General features: G+C 41.8%; 1 protein-coding gene and 2 long non-coding RNA genes across 3 annotated transcripts in view; 2 read left to right on the plus strand and 1 right to left on the minus strand.

Annotated features, from left to right (window-relative positions):
- The window catches only part of LOC138910965 (uncharacterized), an 82,624-nt gene that overhangs the window by 50,030 nt on the left and 5,602 nt on the right, over positions 1–26,992 (plus strand). The gene's annotated exons all lie outside the window — the stretch shown is intronic.
- On the plus strand, positions 5,081–5,869 carry LOC26530721 (uncharacterized). The gene is given in 6 exon segments (XM_032436423.2): positions 5,081–5,180; positions 5,183–5,246; positions 5,303–5,413; positions 5,448–5,593; positions 5,596–5,648; positions 5,651–5,869. Coding segments are annotated over 6 exon segments (693 nt in total).
- On the minus strand, positions 22,269–25,381 carry LOC116651033 (uncharacterized). The gene is made up of 3 exons (XR_004304075.2): positions 24,475–25,381; positions 24,060–24,417; positions 22,269–23,293 (listed from the first exon to the last, which is right to left on the minus strand). It is a non-coding gene; the product is annotated as an uncharacterized lncRNA (long non-coding RNA).

Below are 26,992 nucleotides of genomic sequence, written 5' to 3' on the forward strand. Positions count from 1 at the left end.
ATTGAGTGTGTGTGTTAAAAGAAAAATAAAATAAAAATTATCGTTAAATATTACATCCACACTAAAAGCGATTTTTAATTGCTGGCATTTGTTTCTCTTTAAAATATTTCATGAGTCACTATATTACGTATTACAAAAAGAAATAATAATAATAATAAGACACTCTTGGATTATGTACTGATACTGTTTAGAACGTGTAATTTAATGATTTTGTTCTTTCTCCGAATGTTACCATACAATATGCATTCAAAATAATGAAACCCGGACAACTTGAGTTTTGATTGATGCCGAATGACAGCGGGCTTTAGTATATATTTTATTTTATATAAACAATAAAATAACTTTGTTAGTTTATGCAGTTGCCATACGAGCAATTTTGTATGCCTGCATGGGCATTTAACATAAAGCAAAGCTACTGCAAATCCCACATGTGCTCTTCTAAAAGACAATAGCCACAATAGTTTTATGGCTCATCACTGATGGCCCAGTCCAACCAAAATCCAATCATCTCGAGTCTGTTCAATGCTCCACTTTGTCTGGGGTCGGCTTAACCCAATGCACATGGTCCAGCCCAGGCACAGGCTCAGACAAAAATTTGCTGTTGTCGACTGCTCAATTTGTTGTTTATATTGTTTTTATTGTTTGTTGCTTTTGTTGGGTTTTTTTATGTGCGGACTATTTACTTGTTCATCACTTACACGCTAGGGTAATTTAAAACAAATACCACACCAAATCGCATACGGCTTTACTTCCACTAGTTTTTATTACTCGCTCGCATATGCAGCGGCAAATTTGTTCATCCACAACAATTTGGCATGCCATTTGTATTGGCTCATGTTAATGCTGGCACAAAATCCCCAACACGACGGGCGGCATGTTGAGACCAGGTCTGGTCCTGAGCCTGTTCCCGATATACGGTCTGGGTCGTGTAGCAGTTGATCCAATTGCAGCCGCCGGTTGTCGGCCGTTGGTTGTTGTATGTTGGTTGTTGGTTGCTGTTGCAGCTGTTGTGTTTTTTAATAGACACATTAAAAAATAATTTAACAGACAAACAGCCGCTCTGATACTCACAACAAACTGCCCGTCATTGCATTGAATAAATCATAAATCATTCAGCTTTTTGGCATACAATAAAAATAAACTCTCTCGCCTGCCCCCTAACGAAAAGTACGATAAATGATAAATAAAAAAACAAATAATTCGCAGAAAACATATGACGTTGAGGTTCGGTTGATGGTTGCCATTGCCACGTTGCTATTAAATGCTACAATGCTACACATGATGCGCAGGTTGCGCCAAATTGGCCGCCCATTCTCGGTCTCAGTCGACGTTCGTGTCCACGGCGAGGCCCACGCTGACGCTCAGAGCACATGCACAATACACACACGTTTTATACTGTATGTTCGCTTTTTACACATCATAATTTTTTATGCTAGTTGACTTTTAGCCGCTCTTGTTGGCACCTTTTTTCCCCCCGAAAACCTTTTTGTGCAGTCATTCATTTTGAAGCAAGCGCCAGGACAACACCGAAAAGTTGTTGCCATGTACAAATTAATAAACGAGTAACTGACAAAAAGGTAATTTATTATTTTATACATATTTGACAAATTAATTTAATGACGCGAAGCCTCACACCATCACACCATGACACACTCACACACACACACACATACATATATATATATATATATATATACACGCACGTCCCGCTGGGATCACATGTGCCTGGAAGCCCCTTAGCTCAGTCCATCTCTCGTTTGGCGCTGCCGCCACACATAATAATTTCTCATTTAATTTTTCAATTTTAAGCGTCATTTACACATGCCATGCCATGACAGAGCTTGGTCCAGATCCCAGTTACCCCCGGCTGGCCCTTCATTCTTTGCACAGCCTGGCTGGCAGCTTGGCTTGGCTGCTGCCTCTGTTCTGGCTTTTCATTTCATATATGTACATATACGTGTATATGTACATGTTTGTGTCTGTGTGTGTGTGTGTGTGTATTTTGCATTAAAAGGTAATCATCGAAAACAGCACAGGCATGCAGTTTTCACGCCGTTGTTGTATTTTGTATGCCTGTCATTAAGTCGTCAGCGGGCACAACAAGAGCGAGAAACGCGAACCTGAACCAGAACCTGAACCACACGCCGAAGCTGACGCTATAGCAAAAGCAGATTCAGAACGTGGGCAGCAGACTGCGCGTACTGCCAGGACGTAATCAGTGGCTCAGTCAGTTGGTGACGCATGAGTAAAAACGAGCCGGAGCCGGAGCTGTAGCTGGAGCCGGGGACATGCGGCTGTCGGGGTCGATGGCGTTTCACTTGAACGTGTTGGCATTGGTCTGAAGAGCTCGTACGTTAATGGCACTAGAATCAGTTTTCATTAACGATATGCTCTGCTAGTGGGCTGACTTGGACTCGTACTCGCTGGCACGAAAAAAAAACCGCATGCGTGCGTTGCTGGAATATTTCTCGCTGGCTTCTGCGGCAGCAGCGGCTGTTGCGGCATCAGCATCGCCAACAGCAACGGCAGCGGCAACGGCAACGGCTCTGGCAATTAATAAAACACACACCTTCTGTGAAGCACACATGACCATCTCTTTCATCCTCTCTGGCACTCAATCTCATACTGCTAGCTGCACAGTGGTCTGAAGCACTTATTTATGCGACTGCGATGTGTTCGCTGCCGCAGGCATAACCCTCGCCATTGGCATTGGCGCTGGCGCTGGCGCTGTCGCTGTCGCAGGCGTTGGAACTCGCTTTCATATTGGGTGTTAAAAATTGAATTTAAAAATCTCAAACGGTGCAAAATATTTCACACGCACATTCAGCGACAGAGTTGGCGATGCTGCTGCTGAGATTTTCATATAAATCACATTTACCAACGAAAATATAATAAATAATACATGTACATACATATGCATGGGTATATGCATATACCGCAGCACATACATAAATCTTTCAGTTTGGATTTTCACTTTGGTGGCATAAATTGACACTGGCGTACAGCGTACAAATTCACGGTTACCGTCGCTGTCGCCGTCGCTGTCGCCGTCGCTGTCCCCGTCGCAGTTGCGGCACCCACAGCCACATTTGAAAACCACGCTTGAAAGCATGAAGCGTCCATCCGGCCGGCTTCGGCTTCAGCTCCAATGCAACACAGTTCGCTGACAGTAAAAACTCATTTACGCGAAATTAAATTAAAAGTTAATTAACGCTGTCAATGTGCAAAGCACTCCAGTCGGGCAAGCCGGCGAACTGGCAAACTGACAAACAGGTAAACAGTCAACTATCTAGCAACTACCTGAAACTTTGCCGGCCAAGTTGCAAAATCACCGCAAGTAAAGTTAAGCATATGCCCGCTGAAATTGATGAGAACTGGTTTTAAATGTCTGCCTGACAATTTAAGTTGCAAGGCCATCTGCGCGGCTGTGCGGCAGTTTGTCTGTGTGTCTGGCCGGACTGTTAATGCGACATGGCCTCCAGTTATGCGCACTGCGCACAGTGCGTATGGTTAATGTGACATGACCAAGCTGCCAGCCAAACTGTCTGCGTCTGCATGCTCGTTTGTCAGACTGTTTGCCATGGTAAAATCAACAACAAGATGCAACATGCTGATAATTAATTTTTAATTAAAGTCGACAATTAGAGAAGATGCGACATTGCATTCGATTGGAAGCAACCGAGCTTGAGCTTCTGGCACTAGCCGACAGGCTGCCTCTGACACTGTTCAAAGTCCTTCCTTTACGTCATATGATACTGGTTCTAATTTCATGTTCCAGACAATCCCAGCGGCTAACAGGAATAAATTGGTAGATAAGGTTTTGACACATTTTATTTTTTTGGCACAGCTCAGTGAATTTGAAATCTCCCTCGCAATTCATTCGACAATTTATTTGTAACAAATAAACAAAATTCCAGCAATTATTAAATCGAAAACAAATTTACTTCTTTTAATTAGTCAGCTCGAATTGCAGACAAATATACAAAATTTTCTTATTTCAGTTTAAAATAATTAAATAATTCTACATGCTTTTGATATCCGTACACAGAGAAAAAACTCTTAGAAATTGGTGCTTAAATCAAATTAAGACAGTAATATCGGAAATAAGTGACTCAAGTATCTGATTCTTATCTTGGGTATGACTTTTTTTTTATTTATTATTATTTAATAACTTTATGTATCACAGAAAAGATTAATTCAGAGATCCTGAGATCCTGAGAGATAAACAGATTTCAAATTGAAGTTCTATGCATAAATCCATTATTTATGGATGCACATATATAAGTAAATGTATCAATTAAAGTTAGGCGAACGAACGTACATAATACAATAAGCAAAACTTACAAATATTTACTCGGTCTTGTGATTCGCGATGGCGGCATCTTATACTTATCTACATAATTATCTGTTTGAATTTAACCAATTCCATTTGGGAAAGCAAAAGTTCTTTTTATTGTTTGCTCTCGATTGCTTTGCTTATTCGATCCTTAAGCACCCCAGTTTCAGAGATATTTGATATTTAATTAATTTTGATTTTTCTTGAATTTTGAAACATTTTTTTGCGTGATTCAAGAATTTATGCTCTTGAAGACCATTTTAAACTTTTTGTAACTATGTAAAACTATTATTTTATTTAAGAACCTTGGGTTGATTTGTCCTTAGCCCATGGTTTCTTCTCTGTATACACAAGTAATTATTTCAAACAGACTTCGTGGAAATTGCATAATATCTTGAATATAGCCCTTTTTTTATATTAAACTAATCAAGTAATATATATTTGATGTGCTTGTCCTTAAAAGTTTGTTCAAAAATTATGAGCTTAAGCTTAAAATAAATATTTTGCAATACTCAATAAACATTGAATCTATAAGCGTAAATCCCACATGTTATCAGAAAGTTAACAACTTCTGGCAGTCAATGGGCTTGGCGAACTTACTTAATGCGAGTTGTCATTGGGCCACAGCGATATTGTAAAAAATAAATATATATAAATATACTTGTAGATTGGCAATTCGAACTGCACTCTTACGGCCAATTTCGTAACGAAAATTAAAGATAACATAAATGTGCCTGGGCTGACATGGTATACGGTATGCGGCACGCCATGCTGCCAGTTTCTGTTGAAGTCCCAGTTGCAGTTGCAGTTGCAGTCCGGCGGATTCCGTGCCGGCACATCAATGTCGTCGCAATGGCATGCTATTTGAATTGAACAAGTGTCAGCGTCAAGGGGATATAGTGTCGGAGGCGTGGCCCTTTTGGGCCTTTTCCGTTGGGCCTACTATTGCTGTTGCAGTTGTACCAGTACTGTATTTGCGTGCCCTGCCAGTGCAGAGGACGACAATGCTCTCAAAACTCAAAATATTAACACTTTAACGCCAAGTTTTTTATCCGGCTGCCGGAAGCAGACAACACAGCCCTCACACTCAGACAACCACACACACACATAGAGGAACTCACACAGACACATATATACAAATAAACTGTAGCGGTCGTTACGGTGGCAAAACGCCATGTTGGATTATTCAACTCGACGCCATTTCGCGTCACAATGCGCGCTATGCGCCGCCATCATTGCACTCGACAGCAAACGGCAACAGCAACAGCAACAGCAACAGCAACGGCAATGGCAACGGCAGCGTAGCGACGGCACATGCTGCCAACGTTTGCAACGGCGGCCAACGCGGCGGATGAAGTTGCAATTCAAAGTCATAAACACGTGCAGCGTGGGCGCAAAGTCGCAGCTAAGCTGCGAGCAGGCGCTGTTACTGACATCAGCAATAGCAACAACAGTGCCAGCACTTCCTGCCTTACAGAAATAGAGAGACTGAGAGAGAGAAGGGGAAGTGTAAGCATTCGAGAGGGAGAGTGATCCCCACAAAGCCGGGAACGCTGCCCTTTTGTTTCCAAGCCATTTTGTTGCCGACGCGTCGGTCTGCTGTTCGTTTTTCATTTGCATGCAAAATTCAAACATCAGCATAAAAATGCAATTTTTATTGCTCAACATTTCTCAACGCCCGCTGAAAATATTTTCGCGGGTTTTTATTATTACCATTTTTGTTTTTTTAATTTTTTTTTTTTTTGTTATGTTCTTATATTTGTGTACTTTCTTTCTTCTGCTATTGTTGTTTGTTTGATTCGGCTTGTTATTGTTGTTGCCACTGTTGGCTGCTGCCTCATATTTATTTTGAGTTTTTATTTTTGCCCCGTAGCATGCACACCGTTGCCGCCTGCACTAGCTCCGGGCCACTAGCAGCGGCAGGAGCATGCAACCACCCAAAATTTCCACCCACACGGCCTCCTTTATGAGCTGCACTTTATGAAAATGCAGTTGCCAGTCCGCTGGCGTCGCACCGTTGGAATTGCCATTGCCTTGGCGATGCCCGTTGCTTCGAGTACATTGCAAATATTTTATTATTGCAAAATTCTGCCAACTTATCCCGTGCGCATGTGAATCTTAGTGGGGTCTGACTAGGTTTGAGGCTTCGCTCCGCTTTGACCGCCCCAAGGCAGCAGGAAGGATGCAGCAAGCTAAAAATAATATTTCGTTGCAATTGCAGTTGTTTTGCTTTGTTTGTGTTTTTGTTTGTTTTGATATTTTTTCTTCCCTTTTTGTTTTGGTGTTTTTTTTTTTTTGTTTGTCGGTTCGTTTAGTTGAAATTACGTTTTGTGTGCCACTGAATTTCATAGCAGCAGCGGCAACACCAGCAACAACAGAAACAACAACTTGAGCCAAAAAACTTGCTTTCGGTTGTTATTATTCTTGCGTTTACTCCCGGCAAATTTGCCGTGTGCCGCCTTGCCCGTCTGCTTTTGCTGTTGTTGTTGTTATGGACACCACCACAAGCAGCAACAGCAGTAGCAGCAGCAGGAGCAGGAGCAGTAGGAGCAGCCGGAGCAGCTCTATTCGCTGGCATTGCATTCCGTTACGGCACGAGTCTCAGCCGTAGAAGCAAGCTCTTGCTTGTGTTTTGGTTTGGATTATTTTTTTCATGCTGCTTTTTCCAACATTTTAACTTCCGCTCAATTTACCTTTAGGCCAAGTAATTTAAAAGCTGACGTGTTTGTACAACTACAATTTCGACTCATGTTACTGTTGCTGTTGTTGTTGGCATTGCCTGTGTATAGCACTTCCTGGTGTAGATTTTTGCTAGGTTTGCCGCTTGTTCTGCTTCTTGGCTTTTGCTGCTTATTTTTTTTGTTTTTGTTTTGTTGTTATTTTCATTTGTTTTTTTTTTTGCGTTTTTTCAAATTATTTAATAGAAGAGAACGAAATTTGCTGCTGCTCTAACGTATATTTTGTTTATTTGCCCTCCGTTTGACTGCCACTTGTGATAGTCAAGTTTTTGATGGGCCCGGTCTAAAAGCTAAGGCAGCCAAAGCTGTTAAAACTGTTTGCCTTGGCTAATAGTTGGTAAAGCAGCAAGCGGCTCCCAAGGTAAATATTAATTAAAGTCGATAGTAAATGGCCAAAAACGTTTCATTCGTCTGTTTTTCTTTGGTGCTGCCCCAGCACCTCGTACAGTTTCTTTAGCCTCTGTTTGACATGTGAGCACGCAATTTCCTTGATTGGCCACCTTTAATGACTGAAGGCGCTCGCTTAGCTGTCTGAATCGAAGGATATTCATAACATATCAGAAAGCCTAGCATACTATTTGGGGATCCGACAAAAGTTTTCATGCACGCCCGTGAATAAGATTGTTTTTGCGAAAGTGTGCATGTGTGTATAAGAACAGTTAACGCCATTGTTTACGTTCAGTCTGGGGCAGCCAGCATCCAGGCATTGCTTGCCAGTCCGCTTGCCAGGAAAGCCAACGAGTCTGTTAGCCAGCCCGCAGCCGCAGGCAGGAACAGAACCAGTAGCCACAGCTTCAGCTTCAACATCACCATCGGCGGCAGTCTGCCATGTGCTGTTGCTGGAGCTGCATTAAGTGAAGTATTGTTTCTGCTAGATTAATCCTGTTTTAATTAAATATACACGCTGCCAGCACAAAACCAACAAGACTCTCTAGCAAAAAGGCTGAATGCTGGGAAATATTGCAGGCCGCAGTACGCAGTTCGCAGTCCGCAGTCCGCAAACCGCTTCCCCCAAACCGTTATTCACAGCCAGCAAATTCGACTTCTGACGTCATGCAAATTTGTGCGCCAGCTTCGGCTCCGGCTCCGGCTCGTTGCTGGCGCTCCACACGGATTGACAAAGTGACTTGACTGATAGAGCAAGTGGATGAGGGAAGTAACAGAGCGCAGCGACAGAGGCGGCAACAGAGATGCCGACAGTAGTTGCAGTTGCAGCTGCAGTTGCAGCGGCAGCAGCAGCCCACATGAATGCGTGCATTCGACCTCGCTTTCATTATTTATATTTCATGTGATTCCAGCGCTTGCAGTTTTCTTGTTTTTCTTCGTTTTAAGAAAACAAGAAAATATACAAACGAGAAAAAAATGTTTTTTTATGCAGTCACTGCCAAGGCAGTCCCGTCGCTATCAAAGCAAAAACATCCAGCACTTCCTTGCAATTTTCGTAGTAAATTAAAAACGCTGCGTTTTTTTTATAAGAGCTCAGTAAAATAAGTATGTAAAAGGTAGAAGAAAATCTCAGGTTGCTATGTTGCGGCTGCCAACGTTTGTCATGCATGCAGCATTGTGTTGCCGCATGCAGCATTGCGATAGAAACTTCAAGCTTAAGCATTGCATAATTCGAGGTGTTTTTCACATCTAGACGTAAGATCTAAAATCCAGCTAAGTGCATTTTAAGTTTTCAAGTTATTAAGTTGCAAATCGCATAGATGTAAGCACCACATACCAAGATCAAAAATTATGATAGAAAAAATATACTAAACAGCTTATCCCTTGTCCAGCTTAAGTAGTATATGCTATGCAAATTCATATAAATAGTTCGTATTGTTTGTGAAACAATAAGCAAAATGGACATACAATAATTAAATGCACTAACGTAAATGCTGACCGTAGATAATTAAGATTGAGAATTAAGGTTATTAAATTAATATGCAAACTCTATGTTCAATTATTACAATAAACATCAAATATAGTACAGCATCCTTCTATGGAATTTGTGTGTTGGTTGGATTTAATACCAATAGCTGAGGCGCACCTCTAAGTCTTGTGTTCTATTACGGCGTAAAACTTTGGCATCTTTAACCGCACGATGCATTCTAACAGTTTACGGCTTACGGTTGGCTGGCTTTCACTTTTAAGTACATTCTGCTGCAGCGTCGTCTTCAATTTCGGCACTTTCTGCCCAGACTCTCAATGTGGTCGCATGCAATTTTCTGTACTGGCGTACTTGACAATGTGTGTGCATGCTGTTATGTATGTGCTATACACACAAAATTACAAGTGTGTGCGTGTGTAAGTGACTGAAATGTAAGTGTGCATCTCTGGTGCATACTTAAGAATGTGTAAACATATGCACTGCCACAAGTGGCCATTAAATTTGGTCTTTAATATTCGTACCCACCCACCCATCAAATGGTACATGCATATGTGTTTTGCCTTAAAAATTAACCCACAACTTTTGCTCATACACATTCCTTATTTTGAGCCAATAAAACAAAGGCTTTAGCCATTTGAAATAAATGCCAAACGTGGAACCAACGCTACCTCAAATGCAAAAATATCAAACACTTCTATTTGCTTGTGTTAGGCTTTAAAAAAGTTTGCAATTTATTTGTTTAGTGTACAATTACCAACGTATGCGTCTGGCATGCACAGAGCTATTTTGAATAAAAAAACATATATGTGTAATTGAATTGACAGCTTAACTGGCAATGTTAGTGGCTCGAATACTGTATATATTCCTACCAAAAACTTTGGGAATGCAACCTCATTTATTAGTTTAATTTGGTATTCGTAGAATATATGCACTAAGCTACGATAAACAAGTAAGAGGTTCTAGTCGGGAGCTCCCGACTAGGGGATACCCTGAACCCTCTTCTTACAACATCAAATGCATATATATATTATATTTTAGAAGCTATATGTCAAGTTTGGTGACTCTAGCTCTTATTAGTTACCAAAATTGCCCAAAAAAGCTTGCTTGGAAACGGAGTAAGTTATCGATTATCGGAAATAAACTCGATCTGCGCGGGAACTAGGAGCACCTACATCTACATTTCAAGTCTCTAGCTCTTATAGGTTCTGAGATCCTTGCGTTCATACATACTGACGGACGGACGGACAGACAGACGGACATGGCTTGATCGACTCGGCTATTGGTGCTGATCAAGAATATATATACTTTATGGGGTCGGAGATGCTTCCTTCTGCCTGTTACATACATTTGGATTTTGCACAAATACAATATACCCTTATACCCATTTTTAATGGGTTCAGGGTATAAAAATGCATCAAAAAAGCGCAAAAAGATAAAGGGAAAACTCTGTTTAAATAATCAACTCTAGAATAATAGAAAATGTTTATAAACTCAGTTTGATTCGGTCTCTTTTATATACAAGAATATTGTTTTATTTTTTTTAAAGTCATATATTTTTGCTTAAATATTCAATTTATAAATTATATATTGACTAATTTTTACACAAAAAAATATAAGATTATTTATATTTCACATTCCAATTGGGGCCAGCACTAACTTACTTACATGCATAAAAAATATGCAAATGTAATACATAAATAATTTATACACAAACACAGATAGAGAGCGCATAGATGTAAGTGGCTGCAATATCTATTAAAACGTTGCCAATGAAAAATTGCACTGTAAATTGCATGTGCTTTGGCTATGTTATAACCAAAATTGATAACAATCAATATGGACATGTGCAAGTGTTGTTGCTGTTGAGCGCGGACCGGAACTGTCGCAGACATGAAGCCCACAACATTGTATACCGCACACCACGTAGTCGGCGCTTAACCTGTCATTGTCAGTTTGCCCTGGAACACCTGCCCGGCTGCCAGCCTGTCGTCTGCATGGCCATAAACCTAAAGTGCACGCATTGAGTTCTGATTGCCTCGCGTACACACGCACACTCGCTCACACACACATGCCCACAGACGGGCATACACATAATGCAACTAGGAGCTTAGTTTAGTTCAGAATGCACTTAAAATTTAATTTAAATGTAAATTTGTGCAACGAAATGTGTTGTGTCGAAAAAATGTTTATGTAAACAGTGTAAGTGAACAGCAGCAACAACAACAGCTAGAGCTGCAGAGCAGCAGGTACAGCAGCAGTCGTACCAGTAGCAGCGACAATGGTATTAGAAAAAACGCGAAATAGAATGCAAATGCAAATATTGGCAATGGCGACCAACAAAAAAAAAAAAATAAGTAAAAAGAAGTGTGTAAGCTGCTGCCGCCTGGCTGGGTGCTAGCAAAAATAAGAGGAATTTATATGCAGATGTGCAAACATTTTACACCCTATTCGCGTCGCCTTCCCCAGCAACAGCTACAGCCGCAGTCAGTCAGTCAGTCAGGGTTATGGGCGGTGTAGGGCAGTGGCAGCATGTGCATTCATTTTCAGGTTTGGCGGGGCGCGTAGCATGCGTGAAATTTAATAAAGCTCAAGTTGGCAGCGTCGCCGGGTCCGTTGTCGTAGCCGAAAGAGAGACGTACACAAAGACAGAAAGCGGTAAGACGTCAACGACTTAACAGTTGCCGTTGATGTTTATTAAATTTCATTAAATTACGTAATTCTTGAGCAAAAGTTGCGCAGCAGCAGCAGCAGCAGCAGCAGCAGGAGTAGCAGCACCCACAGCAACATTTCCAAATGCAATTCGGAACAACTTAAAAAGCGAGCGCTTCGCAATAAAAATGTCTGCTGAGGCGCCCCGCCATCCATTTCCGCTATTGCTGCTGTGTGCAGCAGTGCCAATAGCTGTGTAATTGTATGTATGTGTGTGTGTTTGTGTGGGTGTTTGTGTTGGTTGCATGGCGTGCACCCCTGCAGCGCTGTTTTCACATTGTTGCTTCACACTAATCTTCTGTCAATGCAACACGAGGACGAAAGCGACAACAGCTTGCAAGGACCTATGCAAGCAACTGTTGTTATTGTTGCTATTCAGTCACAGCCCACACAGATGCAGAGAGGCAAGGCATATAGTCACACAGTCACCCAGATACAGTTGTATAGCTTCAAAGACCAAAAAGTGCAAACCGCAGCCGCAAACGTTTCAGTACCCGGGACAGGGCAGCATTTGGTATTCGGCATTCGGCTGCGTGAGTGGGCTAAAAGATTTTGGCCCCAAACCTCAACATGCACAGGGACCAAGTTGTTTTCTGGCTGAATCTCTGGTTTTGTCTTTAAGTGTAAAAACATTTTACTTTTGGGCTAGCAATCCCCAAGCAGCCGCTGCTGCTCCTGCTCCTACTCCTGCTGCTGGTCGTGGTAGCATGTTGTCGCCATTGTAGATGCATGTCGTCGGCGTCAGCATTGGGCGCAGCAGTCAAGTGTCTGTGTGTTCGTGTGTCTCTGAACTGCTGTTGGTAACGTGTGTGTTAGCAGATAGTTGGTTGTTGTGATGTCACTGCGGCTAATGCTTTTAGCCGATGCTCAAACATGGACTTTTACTAGCGGGCAGCTCGTTTTCGGGCACTGCCATTGGTCAAAACTAATGCAATATTCTCATTATTTGGTTTACTTTGTTTGCGCAAACAGTTTGTTTTATTTTCCTTTATTTTATTTAATTTGGGTTTGATATTGTTGCATCTCCGGCTTAAGTACAGCTCTCGTGCTATCCGACACAGTCATAGCCTTGTTATATGTATTTTGTTTTGTTTATTGGCACAACATGCAGCTGCTGCAACAATTTGTCTTGCCGAGATGCGTGTGTATTTTGCTTGCCTTTTGTTTATTTGTCTGCTTTACACTTTGCTTTTGTTATTGTTTTATTTAACGTAATTGCTTCTACACTTGTACTCAGACATGGACACGGATTCGGCCACGGGCATGGACTTGGGCACGAGTACTGCGCCACATGGCGCAACCAAAGGGCAGCAGGCAACAAATTTATTTTTCTTTCCTTTTATTCTTTTTGTCTTTTTTTAATATTTCACCAGCAGAAGCCATTTGTCTTGGCCGCAAAGTGGACAAGCGCCTTGGCAGACTCCCCACCAGTAGGGAGCAGGCAGCCCTGACTCGGGCAAATTAATTTCGTATTAGCGCACTTTGACAAATTAAAACCGCAGAGTCAACAGCCTGACTGCTGGCACATTTAAATATGCAGGTTGGCCCAATCAATGGCAGTTAGCGAGGCCCACAAATTATATGCAAAGTAACAACTAATAAATATTCAATGGCTGTCACATTAATCTTTAAACAGTGCGAAAAGGCCCGTCAGCCTGACTACAGGCTCAGTCGTAAAAAAATCATTGCTAATGCCAATCTCTTAACATGGCTTGCTCGTGAATAGGCCGGCCGGACTGGTTAGCTTTCTTTTTTTTGCTTTTTCGCTTGTATTTTATTTTATAAATTTAACAAATAGTCGCCTGAGTAAAAGGGGCGCGTGCAAGAGCCATAAACCAGCAGGGCTTGGGCCATGTCCAGGGCCAGGGCCACGGTCAGGAACAACGACAATACCTGACCGGTTCGACCTGCTTTACCTTTGGGCTCGCATAGCTGTATTGACCACGGTGACCGTGCGGTGACGTTCAAGCTGCTCGGCAAACCCTCAGGCACTTTTTAATCTAACAAAATCCAAAGAAACCGCACGTCGCATAAATAATGAGACTGATGAGGGTCCATTATGGCCACGTAAACTGGAGAGTGAGAGCGGCGCACGCTAGCGTCACCTCCCCTTCAAGCCCCTGTACTGCACACCAGACCTTTAGTCCATCAGGGGTGCCAACAGTCAATTGTTTGAGCAACGTGTTTTGAAAGAGCGTTAGGTGTGATAACAGTTGTGGTCGGCTGTGAGCTTCTACCGTAGAAGTCGTAGGGAATTGGGGTAGGGGCAGGTCAGAAGCATGACAATGACAGCATAATTGATTTTTGAACAAAAGGCAAAGCAATATAAGCTATAGCTACAACAACACGAGAAGCAATTTATGAACTGACTGGCTATGAAATATACACACAGGCATACATACGTATACATATCTAAGTGAACGTCTCTGTCTACATTCCTATACAAACGCATTTCGGTGTGTTAGTGAGTAAACAGTTGGTCAACAAAGTTTGCGGACAACGAAACAACACGCAAAACTACTTACGTTTTAGCTTGCACAGTGTAAACTTTTCGAACAATTTTATAAGCTGATGCTTATTTTTACGAAAAAACTGACCAAAATATTTTATGAGATTTTACATTGGAAAATTGGAGACAATTTTTTACACTCGTTTCCACAATTACTGTGGATAGAAATTATTCAGTGGCAAGTTTTATATATTTTTTTGTTTATTTGTACTTTAACCTGAATAAATGTTTAAACTGAAATTTTGTACAGAATGTAAATACATCAAAAATGATTTATCTATATTTGTGTTTAAACAATTTTATCTATCTTATTTTATGCAACCTTTTAAATTGTTGTTTTTTGAATTTTAAAAAGCACCGAGCATTTTGTACATAGTAATTGTACATAAATATTGAGGAAAGCCCTTCATGCAGTTTGCTTCTGTTAAAGGGCATGTGTGATAGGTCAAAGTGGCTTTTACATGCTGTCGTGCACAAACTTAATTGGCCGAGTGTTGTGAGCGTAGCATTTGCAGTGGCCAATGGCTAGTACTGCTCGTTGGTCGTGCTTTATTTAGAATTTATTTAAATGAGCTCAAACGTATAAATACCGCCACTTTAGATGCAATCAATGGCTTAAGCATTTCAACACAAGGGTGAAGTCAAGATACAAGTAAAAGTCCAAGACCAAGACCAAGACCGAGACACAGAGAGACCGAATGAAGACGATGCCGGTAAGGGAAAGAGAATTGGAAAAGCCCTTTAACATGCTTCAACAAATTCAAACAGATAAAATATGCAAAAATTAATTAAATACTTGCGCTTTGCATGTTCCTTGAAAACAATTTGCCAGACACCAAGGCTCATGTTGAAAGGTGGCCAAGTGTGCGAGCCGGAAGCGAGCCAACGTACGGGTGTTGAGTTGTAGGTTGTACTCGTGGCCGGCGACGGCGACGGCAACGTCAAAGACGGCCTGTCCAGGTGTGGAAAGTGTGCTATATAATTTGCAGCATGCTAGCAGGCAATACATAAAAAAAGAATGAAAAGAAAAGAATAGAAAGCGTGCAGCAGCGTGGGGCCTGAGAGGAGTGTAAAAGAAAACAAGAACAACAACATGCCATGCTAGCGCCAGCGACAACAACACCAATAGCAGCAAAACAACAACAATAACAACAATAACAACATCGATTGCAATTTACTGCCTGATGCACTTAAGAAAATTTATGCAAATACCCAAAAATACTTACTTTATTTTACTTTACCGGTCGCCCAGGGTTTTGGCCCAGGCAGACGCAGCACCAAGGACAAACGGGTATTCCAGCATAAATTTTATAGTGCAGCCCAGGTCTATGAACCTGAACCCAGCGACAGCCTAAGAGAGAGGGAGACAGAGAGAAGAAAATAGCTGAGAGAGCCAGAGCTATCATCACAGTATATGTATGCGTGTAAGTGCAAATACTTGCGAAGCAGGTACAACGCTATGGCATACTTAATGAAGCAGCACCCACAAAACTGCAAGCGTTTGCTTCATTACTTAAGGGGGTTGTCGTCGGAGGAGGAGAAGGCAGAGAAGGAGAAGGAGAAGGAGGAGGTTTGAAAGTGTAGTTTTTTGAAAAATAGTTAAAAACCTAACTGCAAGAAAAGTAGGGGGCTGCGGTTATATATGGCAAATTGAGTAACTCGGCCGCCGCTGAGAAACTAGCAATACCCTCGAGTCGTGAGCGAGTCGACCGCATTGTGAGTTATGTAACTTGGCATGGACACTGGCCGAAACATCAGAAACACAATTGGCGGCTGAGATGTTGGCCAGGCTCTGTGCGGCTGCATCCGCCACACGGCTTCAACGTGCCACATAAATCAGCGGGCAGCTCAGGCTACAAACTGACAGCAGACAAATTTCGACTGCCGCTTGACGCTGCACTAATTTGCCAAGACATTCGCTCATCCTCATCTGGTGATCTCTCCGGCGACTAAGCTAAAGTGAGCCAGATTGATGCGCCTGCAGCTGTAGCATGCAAAAAGTGAGCTGGAACAACAAAGAACTGCACGGATACAAATCAGAGGCGGCAAGATATTTCGTGTTAACCGAATGTTGAAGCCAAGTGCTTGGGTGTTGCTATTGGCCCTTAAGGGCACCAGTTTTATGTTCAGGCAACCGACCAGGTTCAGCTCGCTTTACCGGCTTGTTCCTTTCTCTTTTGCTGGCGACTTGTATGATGAAGTGCAGCCAGCCAAGCTGCCGGGCAGGCGGCGTGCCACCCGCGTCATAACAAGCTGGCAGCGTTGGTAGCCTGGTCGGCTGCTGCTTAAATAACTGGCAGCAGGTGTTTTTTACACATTTCTTAACTTGTCTCGCGACGTGAAAGAAGACAGCTGCATTGGCTCCTAGTCCGACCTTCGCTATGGTACTAAAAAAAAACCCCAGAAAATACATACATGCATGCTGGCGCTGTGCGTGTGTACATAACTTAAGATCTACGAGGATTTGAGGTTGTTTAGTGCCATGCACAATGCAGGCTTGCGAGATGCTCAGGTTAGCTGCGTTTCCTTTTTTGTGCACTCTGTTTTTTTGTGGGTGATGTGTTGTGCAGCTCGCACTTAAGGTAATTTGCATTGCAGAATTTGCAGAGCTTGGCCAAGGTAACGACGTAGTCACTGTTGTCCCCGTCGTCGTCGTCGTCGTCGCCGTCGCCGTCGCCGTCGCCGTTGCCGTCGTAACTGCAACCAACGTGCCAGGCATGAATGAAGCAAAGTGCTACAAAGGATTATGCAAATTAATTATTTTTCGCAAGGCAGCCAACGCCGCAGCGTGCTAGAAAAAAAAAGCCAACTAGAAAGTGTAACGACAAAAATGTGGACGACGCCCGCCTCCGGCGCCTGCCAACAATGGCCAAATAGCTGCAGCCTCCTTTTGCCCAGCACCTAAACGCAATATCCCTCCAAACGAAACTGCCTGTAAAAGTTGTTTAGTTTCTAGCATCGTCGTCGTTATTATTTTATTTTTATTTTTTAAGTTTGGTAGTTTTTAGATTTTGGTTGAATGCATTTTAATAACCAAGTGCTCAAGGTTGGCACTTTTGATGAAATTTTCGTCTCTGTGCGTGTGTGTCTGTGTGGGCGTGCCTTATGCACGGCAGTGGCGATGTCCTCTGCTGTCCAACGTCCGCTGTCCGCCGGGCCACAGGTTGTAACAAACTAGTAGAGAGCGTATTACAGCTTTAGGTGAAGCTATTAAATTCTCAACTGGCTCTAGCAGTGTTTCTGTTTGCTTGTGCTGCTGTGGGCAAAGTTTTGTTTAATGAAATGCGGCAAAAAATCCACAAAACCAACAACGAAACAAGCCAAATAACCATTTAAGGGAAAAGTTTTGCTATTAAAATACTACGTAATTTTTAATTGCACCCACTTTTTTTTTGGCACGTAAATTTGTAAATACAGAATTTAAGTCAATTTAAGGTTGCAGGGCACGTACCAAACATGTATGATATGCCTACACCAAAGCAAACACTGCCAGTTCAGCTGGCGCATTTATTTAGAATTTTCCATTGATTAGTTGAATGTTCTACACATACACACAGAGCTGATAATTACACATATTCGTAATAGGAATGTTTTGTTTTGGTTGCTGGGATAGTAATTCGTTTATTTAATTACTTTTTGTGTGGGTTTTTGTTTGTGCTGGGATTGCATTAATTAACGAATCAATTGCCTCCACATCTAACATACAAATAATTGCAATGCTGTCATTCGCTGACCCATTGTATCCGCTATAATATATGTATATATATATATATAAAAACATAGAATAACAGATTGCTTTGGTCCTAGATTGTTTTATGGTAATATTAAAGCCAGAGTTTCACGCGAAAATAAGTGAAAATTAATTACTATGAGTTCTATCATACTGCCAAGTGTTTATAGTGTCTTTCTGGTGGAGCATTAATTCACTTTTGCGCATTTGCACATCTTGAATTAATTTACTTGCAGTATTTATTTAACAATATTTATATGAGCTGATTATTCTTCTAATTGAATATTCTTGGAGTTAAATTAATAAATTCATCAAATTTAACTATGTGAAAGTGATTCGAATTTAAAGCTGAATGCTTGCTGTGCCGTCAAAGAACTTAAAATATCATGGCAATCAATTAAATTATATATAAAGATTGTGCAAAGCTATGCGGAAATCTAGTTGTATGCTTATTTGATTTACAATTAAGCTTAGGCACTGCTTTTATTCTTTTGAACTACAATGATTTACAATTCAATGCAGTCAAAAGTTTTAATACGGCCAAGCATTTCGTATTAAAACTAATTACACGACCAGATACACAAACACACCCATGCAAATGCACATTCAAACAGTGGCTGTGTAATGGAATCAGTAAAATTGCATGTTTGTTTTGATATAAATGATGCATAGCATGCAAATACATAAGCGCATAGTTTGGCCTGTTAAATCAAATTACCTTTCCGGCTACGCTTTTTTGACTGCCACAAAAGCAACGAAATTGAATACTTTCGCTAAATGAATATCCTACACCCGATACGGGATATACGATTCGCCCACGCATAATGCTCAATGACTTCATAAATCCAATAAATTAATAAACTTTTGAAATACGCTGAGGTCATTGTGAGTTGGTGCCGCCAACATTGGCGTCGTTGCCGATACGGGTTGTGTGCTGGGAGCAGATCCACATTTCCAATGGCCATAACCATGCTCAGCCTGCGCTCCAACCCATTCGAAACGCGCCCAATTCAACAACTCTGCCAGGGCACATTAATCATTGAATTTTTGGTGGCCAACTCCCCAGAGAGATCTGGGACGTGGGGTTTGCCGCTCGCAGCGTAGAGCTCGGCGTGAATAAAACGCAAACAAAATTGACTTATTGCCGGTCAAACACCTTTTCAAAATGTGTATGTATACACAGTGGGTGGACCGCAAATAAAATACTTATGAAAAACTTTTGCCGTTTTGCCCACCCAACGGGGCAAAAAATGAAAACCGCCAAGCATATTTAAATTACAGCAAAATGCAGGCAGATGATAACTTTGGCTTAAAGCCTGCCTCCAGCACACGCCGCCAGGACCATGCCACAAATTTTATATAATGGGTAAGGGTATAATAACTGTATCGTAATGCTTGCAACGCATAAAAAACTTTAAAGGAAGAAGGAATCCATGCCGATATCTAGGCCCTAATTTAGACAAACTTCTATTGGCATCAAGATTTTTAATCAGGGACCTCAGCAACTATAGTTTGATCTTCTCGAAAGTAAACATCACTGAGAATTCTTTTATATCATTCTCGCCTGCAGGGTCTTTCAGGCGTCGGTGTTGATTTTGATGAATTGCTTGGCGCACGTAGCTGCCACCTTGAGTGGCATATAATGAAAATTTGTGCAACTGTAGCGTAACTTAAATTAGACATTTTATTTTGCGTATTTTAATGTCAGGCGCATGTCTCTACGCGGGATCGGACCAGGGGGAGTCTTGTAGGGTCGGGTCAGCAGTAGCTTGTTTACCTTATCACGAAATTCATAAATTTAAAGTAACTTTAACGCGTATTCAAGTTGGCTTGTTTGTCTTGGCCAGCGAGCCCTTCGCACTTTGCTCGGCGTTCGCCGTCTGCCTTCACAATATTTCTCCAGTTTGTGCAATAAATTTGTTTATTTGTATGAGACTGTTGTTGTTGGTGTTTTTGTTGGTGCGCCCTTTTTGTATTCGGTGTTTTCTTTTTTTTTTTTTTTGGTTTTCCTCTGGCTAAACATATTTCCCTGCAGCCAGGCGAGTGTCACATACCGAAACCTAAAGCCGTAAGCTGGAGCGCTGCGAGGCTGCGGCAATCGCCTCTCGACCGGCATCCTGTGCCGTTCCGTTCTGTTCAGTCCTGCGGTTGTTGCGCCTAAAAGTAGTCAAATTGTGCGGACTAATAAATTTTGTTGGCTGTTGTTGTGGCACTTGTTTCGCTCGCTTTTTGCCCACTCGCCGTCGCCGGCATCCACTCAATTTGCGCTGCTGCTGCCCAGCGGCAATTGCTTATTGTTGTTGCTGTTGTTGTTATTATTATTGCTTTTGTTGCTGCTATTCATACGGCAAGCATCGCACATCCTGTGCTCTGGCTCACCTTGTTGCTCCAGCAGCACGTCTGTGCCCGGCTCCCTTCAACCTCCTCCATACACAACGCATGCCACAAGCTTTTACCTTTTTGAAATGACATTCATTGGCTTTTACGTGTTTATTTGGAATTTCATTAAAAATGATTAGAAGCTGTTTTGTTTTTTCGTGGGTTTTGTGGGCTGTGCTTCTTTTATGTGGCCCACTTCCATAAGGGCGACAAGAGAAGTAACACAGAGACAGCGAGCGAGCGAGAAAGAGCTCTCGAAACTGTGTCTGTCTGTCTGTCCTTCTGTCAGTATATAATGGCGCTTTCATGCTTGTGAATTTTATTTGAAAATTTTCTTGCTTTTGGGTTTTTTGGGCGGTTGTCGCTGTCGTTGCCGCTGTTTTGTTTTTCTATCTATTTTTTTTTTTTTTGTTTTTGGCCAGTATTTTAAATTGGTGCATACTTGTTGGCTTTGTTTGGCTGCAGGCGCGCCTTTTGGGTGGCGTGTCTGTTGTCTGGCCATAAATTTTTAATAGATAATATGCGCCAGGCATGTGAATTGGGCTATGCTGGACTCGTAAAGCTTTTAATCGCCGCTTATTGTTATGTAGATTGTTCTGCTAATACCGTTGCCACGATGGCGAGCCAACTGCAGCTATTGTTAGCTGCTATTGACATAGCGCATAATAGCTCTCCGCTGTGTGTGTGTGCGCGCGCACGTGTGTGTCTGTGTGTGGGGGGGTATTTGGTCACCTGCGTATGCACGCTTCTGTCCAGTTCTATTTATAACTGTTATGCATAAATTAGCAATGGCGAAGTCAGGGAGATTAGTGTAAATAAATTTCTCGGAAAGCGATGAGCTGTGCAGGTTACGCGTGGGCAGGTTACGTGTGTAAGCATTTGCTCTTCTCTGTTTTTGTATCTTGACAATTTCAGCTTAAATCCAACTGTCGCCTCATTAAGGAGTTGCATAAATTTGGCTGCAAAGTATGCTACAGTTTTGAGCTCAATGCATGCGCCCACTTAACGCGTCTGTTGCGCAAATTTTCGATTGTTGAGTCGGCACTTCATATGCAAAACTGCACACGGTCTGGCTGATGTGCTGCTCCTGCTGCTGCTGATGCTGCTGCAACAACTGTGTTGCTGAAAATCTAGTATTTGTTGTTTTTGGCTTTTTAGCTACGCTGGCAGCGCTGCAAAGTTTGAAGCGCACTTGGCAAGACATGAATGCGTAATAACCAAAAGCGGAAGCAAACAACCATAAAGCCAAGGCAGCCGCCACGCACTCACTCGCAGAGTCCAGAGACGAGACTCAGGGCCACAGTCAGAGCCACACAGAATAAAATGAGAGTGAGTCGCAACACAGCAATGGATGGCAGCACATATGCATCAAAAGAGCTAGAAAAACAACAGCAAACAATGCAAATGTATTTAGCATAATGAGACAGGAGAAATGTGCAAAAATGCAAACATTTGCGGGCATTGGATGGGCATGGCCGTGGCAACAGTTGGGGCAGCGGCAGAGGCAGCAGCCATCTCACACTCGAATGTGTGAATGTTGCTTGCAAATGGCAACAAAATTTCTCTTTTCTTTCTGTGTGTGCGTGTGTGTGTGCGTGTGTGTGTGTGCGTGTGTGTGTGTGTGTGTGTGTGTACATTAGTGTGCGCGTTGGGTTTCAAAATGAAAGTCATATGCTAACTCATAACTCAACTTGTTGTTGCTGCCAGTTCCCATGGCCGTGCCCAGGCGCAAGTTATTTCATTTGGTATTTCAAGTTTGTTGGCATTTGAATGAAGTCATTATGAAAGCGGTAGCAGGCAACCTGCCTACAGTCACAGTCACTGGCAACAACTAAATTCCAATTTTTTTTTCGTACTAGCTCTTAGGAATGCGCTGCTTTTTGTGCTCTTTATTGCCAGAGTCGAAGCAAGCGCCTCTAAATAAGCATTGACACACACACACACACTCACACACACACACGCACACACACACACACGCACACACACACACACAGCTACACGCAAACACACCTGAAACAGAATGTAATTAAAGTTGAGTTGCAAACTTTTGCTTTTATTTTTATTAACTTTACTTATTTATTTATTTTTTGACTCTTCTGAGCTTGGTTGTGTATGGGTCTGTGTATGTTTGCATTTGTAAGTGGGTGTGCAATGTACAGACCCGGCGACTTTAAAAGCACTTTCAACGGCTTGAACTTGGCACAGGCTTACGCACAAACCCATTAAAGCAGCTTAAGAACTTTTTTCTCGCACACGCAACCTGAAAAGTATGCAATGGAAACAAGGCTTCTCCGCCTGCGATACTTGCGATGCCAGCGTTGCCAGCGTTGCCAGCGCTGCCTTCTTGTACTTGCATACATATAAGAAAAGTTTTACCGCAGAGCCAGACAAACAGACAACGTGCGACTAACAAATGCTGATGTGTGTGGTAGGGGCCATGTTCAGGGAGGCTCTGTGCTGTTAACCGGGCTGTGGGGAAGGCTCGGCTGCTGGGTGCGACATTAAGCTTCGTGCGTGCAAATACCATGAATCTGTTGGCATGTAAAACACTTTTGCTACGCCCAAAGCCGGCACAAAACCAGAAGGGAGATGAAAAAATTTTGTTGCAGCAATTTGTCAGACAGTTTGTTCAGTATTTCTTCTTGTATTTTTTTCATATTCTTCTTCTTTTAGCTGTTTCTGTTGCTGCAGCAACCGACTTAAGTCGCATTTGAAAGTTGGTAAAAGTCATGCGCTGAGGGAGCAAAGTAATTGCGCTTATTTGTGCTGCAATTATACAAATCAAACAAATTTTTCAAGAAATCGGAAAAAAAATAAAAACAAACATGAAATACGTGTTAAATAAATAAAAAGTATTCCATGTGTGTGTTTTTTATATAAAAAATATTTGTTCAGGCGATGCAATCACAGTTACTAAAGCTATGGGCTACAGTCCGGGTGCCATTTAATTTATGCGCCGCATCGAAATTTATCACTGGGCGAGCATCTTAATGGTTCATTAAATTCATTATTCGGACGACTGCAAAAAAAAAAAAAAATATGAAAAAACAGGCGAACAAAAAATATATAAATAAAACCAACAAACAAATGAAAGAAAATAATGCACACACAAATAAACTGGTATTTGTGCGCACATGTGTGTGCTCTTTGCGTAACACGTATTTCCTTGCGTCTGGCGCATTTTAATGAGTTTTTGCTTTACGTTAATTTATTTTCATTTGAATTCTTTTGCAAAATGGCTTCAAGGCGCGCACAAAAATGCAATTATGCATTCATTAAAGAAATTAATTGCAAACAATGTTCCGACAAAGAGCAATTCGCATGCGTGGCAATTCGCATTATTGAAAATTCGACAAATAGTAACCTGCAGCCAAAAAGTAAAGCAACAAGCTGGCAGTATCTTAGCCCGTTTCCCCTGCATCTGCGTGTGCCCCTGACCCGATTGTGTGCTGGCAGCCTTGTTGCGTCTTAAGTAGAACATTACCAAGGCTTTTATCGTAAATGCCAACATCTTTTGCTTGTAATTTTCTGTTACGTTCGCAACATTCTCACATCACATTCGCATTCACATTCTCATTCAAATAATAATGGCTGCCTTTTACGTAGTTGTGCAATGATTACGTGATGCCTGTACAAAAGCACACATATTCCCATTAGATATGAGATTTCAGTTGTTTCTGCTGGCTCTGGCTGCCCTCCTGCCATACTCTAATGTTGATGCGTGCATTTGGCTTTAACTTGAATGTCATACATTTTGACTCAAATTCACATTCATACTTACGTACCCGTACACGCCCACGCACACGTTTGTTGCGTTATAACAATGCAATGGTCTTCATTCAGACATTCTTTTTCAGGTTTTTATACCCTGTGCTCATAAAATGGCTAAAAAGGCGTTTAAAGGGAAAGCATCTGAGATCCTTTGATGCATCGACTTTTTTTTTTTGCGTTTAACTTAAACTGTTTATACGCAAGTTCCTTGCTACCATATGCAGCATTATTTTTTTTATAATCTAATTATTTTAAATACATATGTGAATGCAAATATACTGTTATTCAGTTGAGACTTGAGCCTGGCTAAACGGTGTCTCCCAGTCGGGTATTTGCAACTCCCTCGTTTGGTTTCGAAGTGAGCAACAGCGACTGGAAAATAACAAACATTATACCGAAACAAGCGTATGATTGCGTAATAGAGTGTACTTAGGTTGTTGCATAGCTCGACGAAACTCCAAAGTTAGTAAGCAATGTCAAATACTTATATATAATAAACCTCCAGAGATGCAACTATAGAGCTCTAAGAATGGGCACTCAGTTCGCACACAACTGGCATTTAAGCTATGCAAATTTAATATGTAATTTGATTAACTTATGTTTTAGATTAAGCCATAAATTAAAATAACAAAAATTCTGTGATGGCATTACGTGCGACTGCCGAAAATTCAATTTATACAATAATAGATAGCAATCTGTATTATTGCAGTTTTTGATTAGTTAATGGCTCATGGCCAGTCAATAATCCAAACAATTTGTCTAAAAGGGTAAGCGACTATTCTATAACAATTTCTCAGAACTGACTATCTCAGCGACGTATTTGTGCCTGGTGAGTGCTACATGAAGCATATTATTACGTATACGGAACATTGCGCATTAGTCGTGCATTAGTCAGCCGTATGATTGTGTCTGAGCTAGCGTCGCCGCCACTCTTGATCCAACTGTTCTAATAAAACAATAAAATGTGCCACCGACTGTCACTGCCAGAGCTGCAGTTGCGGGCTGACGGCTGTTGCCACATCACAATCTCCTGCTGCTGCTGGTGTTGCGTATGTTGTTGATGACGATGATGAGTTTTGAATGCGTAACTGAAGCTGCAGTTGAAGCTTCTGCCATATGAGCAATACTTGTTTCTTCTTAGCACACACACCTAACACAACTGAGACACCCACACACACACACACACATGTAGCTCCATACATGTTCGACCAGCGTCTTTGTGTTAGCTGAGGGCATCTTCAGCTGCTTTGCTGGTTCGTTGAACGCATTTCTCATTTTCATGTCCATTTCAGCAAATCTATGCGAGTCACATTCATTTGAATGTATTTGTCAACGACAAAGCAACCGAAACAACAGAGCAGCAATATTAAACCGACAGAAGCAGCAGCTAGCAGTAACGAGCATGACAAACAACCAACCAAATTAAAAGCAAAACGAGTTAGAAATGCTTTAGCCAAATGTACTCAACTAGAAGATACCTTATATTCAGGTCTAATGTTAAGGAGATCAAGATAGTCACAAAAGACTCTCGATCTCTCTTAGTCTGGCTAGCTTGTCGCGATCGAGCTGAAGCTGCTCAAGCATACGTTTTCTAAGTAGAATTGTCGATGCCAACTCTAGTTTACGGGCTGATCATACCCCAGCTAACCCAAATCAGTGGTGCAGGGTATAAAAAAAACGACATGTTGCAAATATCTTAGGGGTATACTTAGTGCCTGATTTTTGTAGTGCGCTGCCTTTTGTCTCTGTTTGGCCAACGACAAGCTGCGCTTAAGTGGACAGTAAGCTCTTCTGTACCCGCGTGTGCATGGCAGGGCTTGCAGCTGTGTGCGCCTGCTTTGTGGCTTTTGAATTTGCAGCTAGTACCAGAATTCGTCTGATATGATATGCGAGCTACTGCTGCTGCTGTTGTTGTTGTTTTACAAAGCGACCGTGCTGGTTGTATTGTTGTTTTTGGTGTTATTAGTGATGTTATTTCAAGTTGTTGTTGTTATAAAAGTTGTTGTCTCGGCTAGGCGCTGCTGTTGCAGCGCGAGACCATAATAGTTTAGTAAGCTCTCTCTAGGGTATTCAACTGCATGAGATGACGTCTTTATTTCCCAAGGCAATCTTTTGCGACGAGTGTTTGTACACTTGTGTTTGCATCTCTCCCTCGTCTCTCTCTTTCTTTCTCTCTCCCTCTCTATCTCTACTCTGTACGGTGGTATTTGTGCAAGTGAGGACAAAAGTTTCGTTGGCTTTGCAGCGGCAACAAACAAACACAGCCATGCAGGCCGCCTGCTGAGTCCTATGCGTCGCTTACAGAGCCGAAAACAACAAAAGTATGCGCCGACAACGTTAACAACAGCGGCAGGTTGTTGATTTTGGTACTCGAATTCAAAACTTCTGAAACAATGTTGAAGCCGGCTGACTTAAAGAGCACTGAAGCAGCCAGCGGCAGGGCTTTGCATGTTGGAGCATCGTTAGGACAACGCTAAGTGCTACGATGTCGTTGTGCTGCATTCACTGATTTAACCTAGCTTTGAGCTTAGCTTAAAAATCGCTTGCCCCGCTGAAGGATGCCCAGAATATTGCAATCAGCAATTTGAAATCGGTATGCAGATGTATAGAAATATGAAAGCATTATGCAATTGCAAAATTAAAGAGGATTGAACAAATTTAGGCAATTGTTCTCGCACACAAATAAAATTTAAGTTTAAGCTTATTACGATTAATTTGATAACACTTGAATTGATCATGCAATACCTTGTTAAAAGCATGCTATGCTCCATAAGTTGCATGCTGAGTGCAGTATTTCGCTTGCAATTAAACTGGTTTATGTATGCATGCAAAAGCAAACAACTAGTTAATGATTCAACACTTATGTGTTGAACTAAGTACTTGAGCCATAGTTATAGTTCTTTTATTAGGGGAATTCTCTGTCAGTGCCCTATCGAAAGTTGTTAAG

This window comes from Drosophila virilis, chromosome 2, assembly GCF_030788295.1.
Source record: "Drosophila virilis strain 15010-1051.87 chromosome 2, Dvir_AGI_RSII-ME, whole genome shotgun sequence".
NCBI lineage: Eukaryota > Metazoa > Arthropoda > Insecta > Diptera > Drosophilidae > Drosophila > Drosophila virilis.